The following is a 4,422-nucleotide window of genomic DNA, read 5'->3' on the forward strand; positions in this document are numbered from 1 at the left end:
AAGCTTGTCCCAGTCTATTCTTCGCGGTAGGCTTCCGTCCACACGTAATCGGCGTTTTCGATCGAGCATCAAAAACGGCGATTTTCGAAAACAATTAAAAACAAAAAACGCCGGCGGACGGTGGACGGACGAAAACCAACGTTTACGAATACTATGATGTGATAGATTGAGTCCAATATAAAAGTGACGCCAATTGTTGCGTGCAAGGTCATATATGACTAACATTGCTCTGTAAAGGACGTTATCGTTTTTCCATCGTTTTAGCGTCAAAAATGTTTCGAATACGGTACAGCCGGTACTGGGTTTAGGACCCGTATCTTTCTTTTTTTTTTTTTCAAAACGGAGAGAAAAATCTCTGTTTTCAAAATTTTCCGGATACGTGTGCACGGAGGCTTGGTATAAATTCGGTCATTGTTCAGTGTTGAAAGGCACCTTTTGCTGTCACGGTGCAAAACAAATCTACTTCTACCAAGGACAATACGTTGAATGCACTGATTCCCAGTTGCCATGGTCTAGTTTTATCATAATTACTAATCGGCATTCACAAGCTAATAGAAACTTATACGTACATGTATTTGGCATTCGTCTTTGCATTCCGAATGATGCGTATTTTTTTCCCCCGGAACGATGGTTATATTTAAATTCCCTGGATTTTCCTTCGTCCTTTGGTGCCTCTGTCTCACAGGTAAGGCAGTATACTGGTCTGTACTTGTACATCGTTTACCTGTCGAGCCGATCGAATTCGATTTTCGCCACGCTGAACTGTGTTTTACAACATTTGCCGCTAGACCAGAGACACGCCAATTTCGTCGTAGGACAATTATTAGAAGTTGGGAAGTCGAGGTTACTGTTCGATTGATTTGAATTGCTCTGTGCCATGCAGGAACTTTCATGGTCTTCTTGACAATTTTGGTTACGGTAAAATTATAACATTATGTAATAGGGACATTACAGTAACGCTCTGATCTCTGAATTGTCAGAGAAAAGTCTTAGTTTTCGCTGTTTTTCTCAACTGGGAAAAAATCATCTAAAAGTGTTAATTAGGTAATTCTATTATCTATCATCTAAAAGTGATAATTTCGCTGGTATATCAAGCATACAAGTGTAAATATTCCAAACAGTTAATAACTCTAAGACAAGTGAGCACGTAAACACGTCCAGTCTATAATAGTGGAAATTTGAGAAGCATTTTTATACTTGCAGAATTCAGCGAGTACTCAATTCAAAATTTGATTGTTTTTGTAATACATGTGCTCATTTAAAGGTTCAAGGGAGAGATCTAACAAGGATTATTTTAAAACGAATCCGTTACATAATGTGCGGGAAGTGGCAGCAATAGAGACCTTAAGCAAACACTTGAGGCGGTTAGGTGGAGGCGGCGATGGCCGCGCGGGAGTTGGGTTGAGACCGCCTCCTCTTGGCGCGAAATTAGAATATTAAGCTTTCGTAGAAGCGGCGGCGAGCAACGGCTGTTTTGCTTTCGTTTTCAGTTGTCCAATTTGACTTTGTTCGTGGATTTTACGAGCATAATGGCAACTTTTCGAGAAGTCCGAGACCTTCTAGCTGTTGCATGCTTTGAGGACATCATAGACGAGGATGAATTTCTGTTGCTGAGGGATCTACACACGTCGAAAAATCTTTACTTTCCTCACTAAGACTGAATCAGCCTTTTCTTTACTAGTGCAACCAAGGTCACTGGCCTCTGCCTCTTCCCATTTTTCTGATATTTCTTCCATCAGAATATCCATCTCGCTATCTTCGATGTCAACTCCACTCAGTTTCGCCTGACTGTGATGTTTTCGTTTCGCCTTGAATTTGTCCAGTAGTAGTTTGAAATGTTCCTGTACGTTATTCCGCTTCACCTGGAACTTCACGGAGGTTTCGTCATTCAGACGATCCGTGATGGCATTCCATACTTTTCCTCGATCTACAGTCCTTGGTTTGAAGATCCATGGTTCTGAAGTTCTGACTTCTTTCGCTAGGATCAAATCATGTGCTTCTGTCCACTCCATGATCGAGCTAGATGAGAGAAAACAAAAGCTTATTAAAAACAGGTCCTGTCTAACGATTCACCTTTCGGAAATATTCCAAAGTTATAGAGACAAATTGGAAGAACAAAATAGCATTTTGTACCAGCAAGTACTTGCAATCTAAAGTTTTAAAGTCTACAAGACGTGAACATCACTCGGAACAATGTGAATCCAGGAAACTCACCCATTTCTTTTGCTTTTCTCTCCTTCGCTTGCCATCTTTCTTCTTCACTCACACCTCCAATGTGAAGTGAGATTTTCGCTGTAAAGCAAACGAAATATCAAATATTTGTAACAAAAAAAAATACAAAGAGACGTGTCAAAAAACATTTTTTAACTTTATAAAAGAGTTTCTGTGTATTTTAGGGGCTACAAATGGGAAAATAAAGCGACCGTCTCTCGAGGCGGCCAAACCTACCTTTCTCGCCGCCGCCACTGTTGGAAGACGCGGGCAACACTCAACGTGATTATGCTAATTAGCTCGAGAGCGGGAAATTTTACTTCCGGTTGGCGTCCACCTCGCCGCCTCCAGTGTTTGCTTAAGGTCTCTAATAACAATCATAGCGGAGCTCCGGCGGCCCGAAGGGCCGCCAAGCGGAGCCCCATACCCATATAGGGAAGAAAAGGAAACCCATGAAGGATTTTGCTCATTTTATCATGGCTAGCGGTATTACTCGTGGGCGCGTACGCACGACGGCGACGGCGACGGCGACGGCGGCGACGACGACGACGATGGAGTCGCGCAACATGGCGGCTATACTCCAGCTAATAGGTTAACAGAGACATGCACCCTCGATTTGTAGCGGAAGAATGCAATTTTTCTTAGCGGGATTTTTAAAGAAAAACGATAGCCGAGGTTGATCTAATGTTTTTAAGATAGGGTTGCACTGAAGCAAAAAGCAGAAAGCAAGAATTAACAGGCAAAGAACTAGCGAAGAAGATCGCGAAAAAGAGCGGTCCAGTGCTGGGGAAGGAGGCGAAACAGTACTGAACAATGCCGTGAATTATAGCGAGTCAAGGGCTAGAGAAAGGAGGGGTTATAATACCGAACAATGCCGTGAACCAAAGCTAACGAGGGCTATAGAAAGGAGGCGAAAGTACCCGACAAATTGACTCAGAAGACTGCAGAACTCCCCCAAGTTTAAAATTCCCGCGAAGTGATGCTGTGCAGCCGTGTAAGAAAATTCAAAAGTCACATGATTTGGTCCGGGTGATGAACAAGAGAAATCAAACTTGCCTGATTGTTTAAAGAAATTGCAGAACAGTAAACGCAGCGGAAGAAAGTGGTTGATTCGTTGATCTATCGAAAATATTACTTCAGTTCAGTCTTCACAACTTTTGCTGCAAGTTTCTGCCTGGAAGATTTACTCTGGCCGAACTGAATTGTCAACTTGCGGTAAGTGACTTCTGTTGTGGCGTTTGCGATGAAAATTAACAAGTTGCCTCGGCGATATAAGCTTATTTTCAATTGGAATCCTTTATAAAGTCTTCCTTATTTGAAGCCATTTTGTGAGAGATTTAACATATTGCATCGTTTTAATTTCGCTCGTCTCTAAACAATAACACGTGAGTCGCTTTGTGGAGGTTGCTGCAAGTTGTAAACAAATTAAGTTTTCTGTCGATTTTCGTCGTCAACTTGAGCTTATAACCTCACGTCTAAAAATAAGCTTAACCAAAACCGTTTTTGTAAACACGGCCGGGCGAGTTCTAAAGTTTTTTCTGAGTTAGTTGGCACAGCCGCTTCGTAGACTGCTAAAATTTCTTCTTCTGTTGTTGAAAACCAAGACTCGTGAGGTCTACAAAACATTTTAAGCCGAAGCGAACAGGATTTGCTAAATTTACTTTTGTTCCTAGGTGAATATTTGCATATTGTGATTACTAAGTATGGAGATTTCCTTGTTTTGTTAGTTCAATTTATTCGGTTTGGCGAAATGCTTGCGTGAATTCCTGGTTGATTTGGTTGAAGACTGGTAAAGCTACCGCCAATAAAATTTTGAAACAAAAATTCCCCATCTGTTGAAATCGTGCAACCGTTATTTCTAGTGAGGGCTATGATTATGACAATCTCAGTAAAGTGCGTCTTAATTTTATTCCAAGCACCCTGAGAGCGTCTAAAATAAGCTTGCTGGTAATTGCCATTTTGTTAAATAAGTGATCTTCAATTTACCAGAGGTATAAATTTATCCTTTACGCCTAGTAGATACTGAACAAGATAGAAAATGTCATAGAGCACGGGATGTCCGTCAGTGGCAGCCCCCTGTACGTTGACAGTCACGCCCCCCCACTTTCGAAGTATAAAGGCTAACCTGGCTGGTCTAAATATGAAATTTGATTTTTCCAACAGATACGAGACCAATTCCAGATCAACACAATTTCCACACTGATACTGTGA

At 41.5% G+C, this 4,422-nt stretch overlaps 1 protein-coding gene across 1 annotated transcript; it reads right to left on the reverse strand.

Moving 5' to 3' along the window:
• Nucleotides 1-1,336: 1,336 nt before the first annotated feature.
• LOC145484848 (uncharacterized) lies at nt 1,337-2,723 on the reverse strand. Its single transcript, XM_081463488.1, has 3 exons — nt 2,449-2,723; nt 2,215-2,292; nt 1,337-2,019 (listed from the first exon to the last, which is right to left on the reverse strand). Exons 2-3 carry the CDS (start codon nt 2,247-2,249, stop codon nt 1,620-1,622), a joined length of 435 nt encoding a protein of 144 aa, XP_081319614.1. The 5' UTR covers nt 2,250-2,292; nt 2,449-2,723; the 3' UTR covers nt 1,337-1,619.
• Nucleotides 2,724-4,422: the final 1,699 nt, after the last annotated feature.

This window comes from Orbicella franksi, chromosome 4, assembly GCF_964199315.1.
Source record: "Orbicella franksi chromosome 4, jaOrbFran1.1, whole genome shotgun sequence".
In the NCBI taxonomy this organism is placed as follows: domain Eukaryota; kingdom Metazoa; phylum Cnidaria; class Anthozoa; order Scleractinia; family Merulinidae; genus Orbicella; species Orbicella franksi.

Excerpts from the sequence above, each read along its gene's own strand:
- LOC145484848 (XM_081463488.1), bottom strand. The coding sequence starts at position 2,249 with ATGGCAAGCGAAGGAGAGAAAAGCAAAAGAAATGG. Across the intron at positions 2,020-2,214 it reads GAGAAAAGCAAAAGAAATGG|CTCGATCATGGAGTGGACAG; the intron begins GTGAGTTTCCTG and ends TCTCTCATCTAG.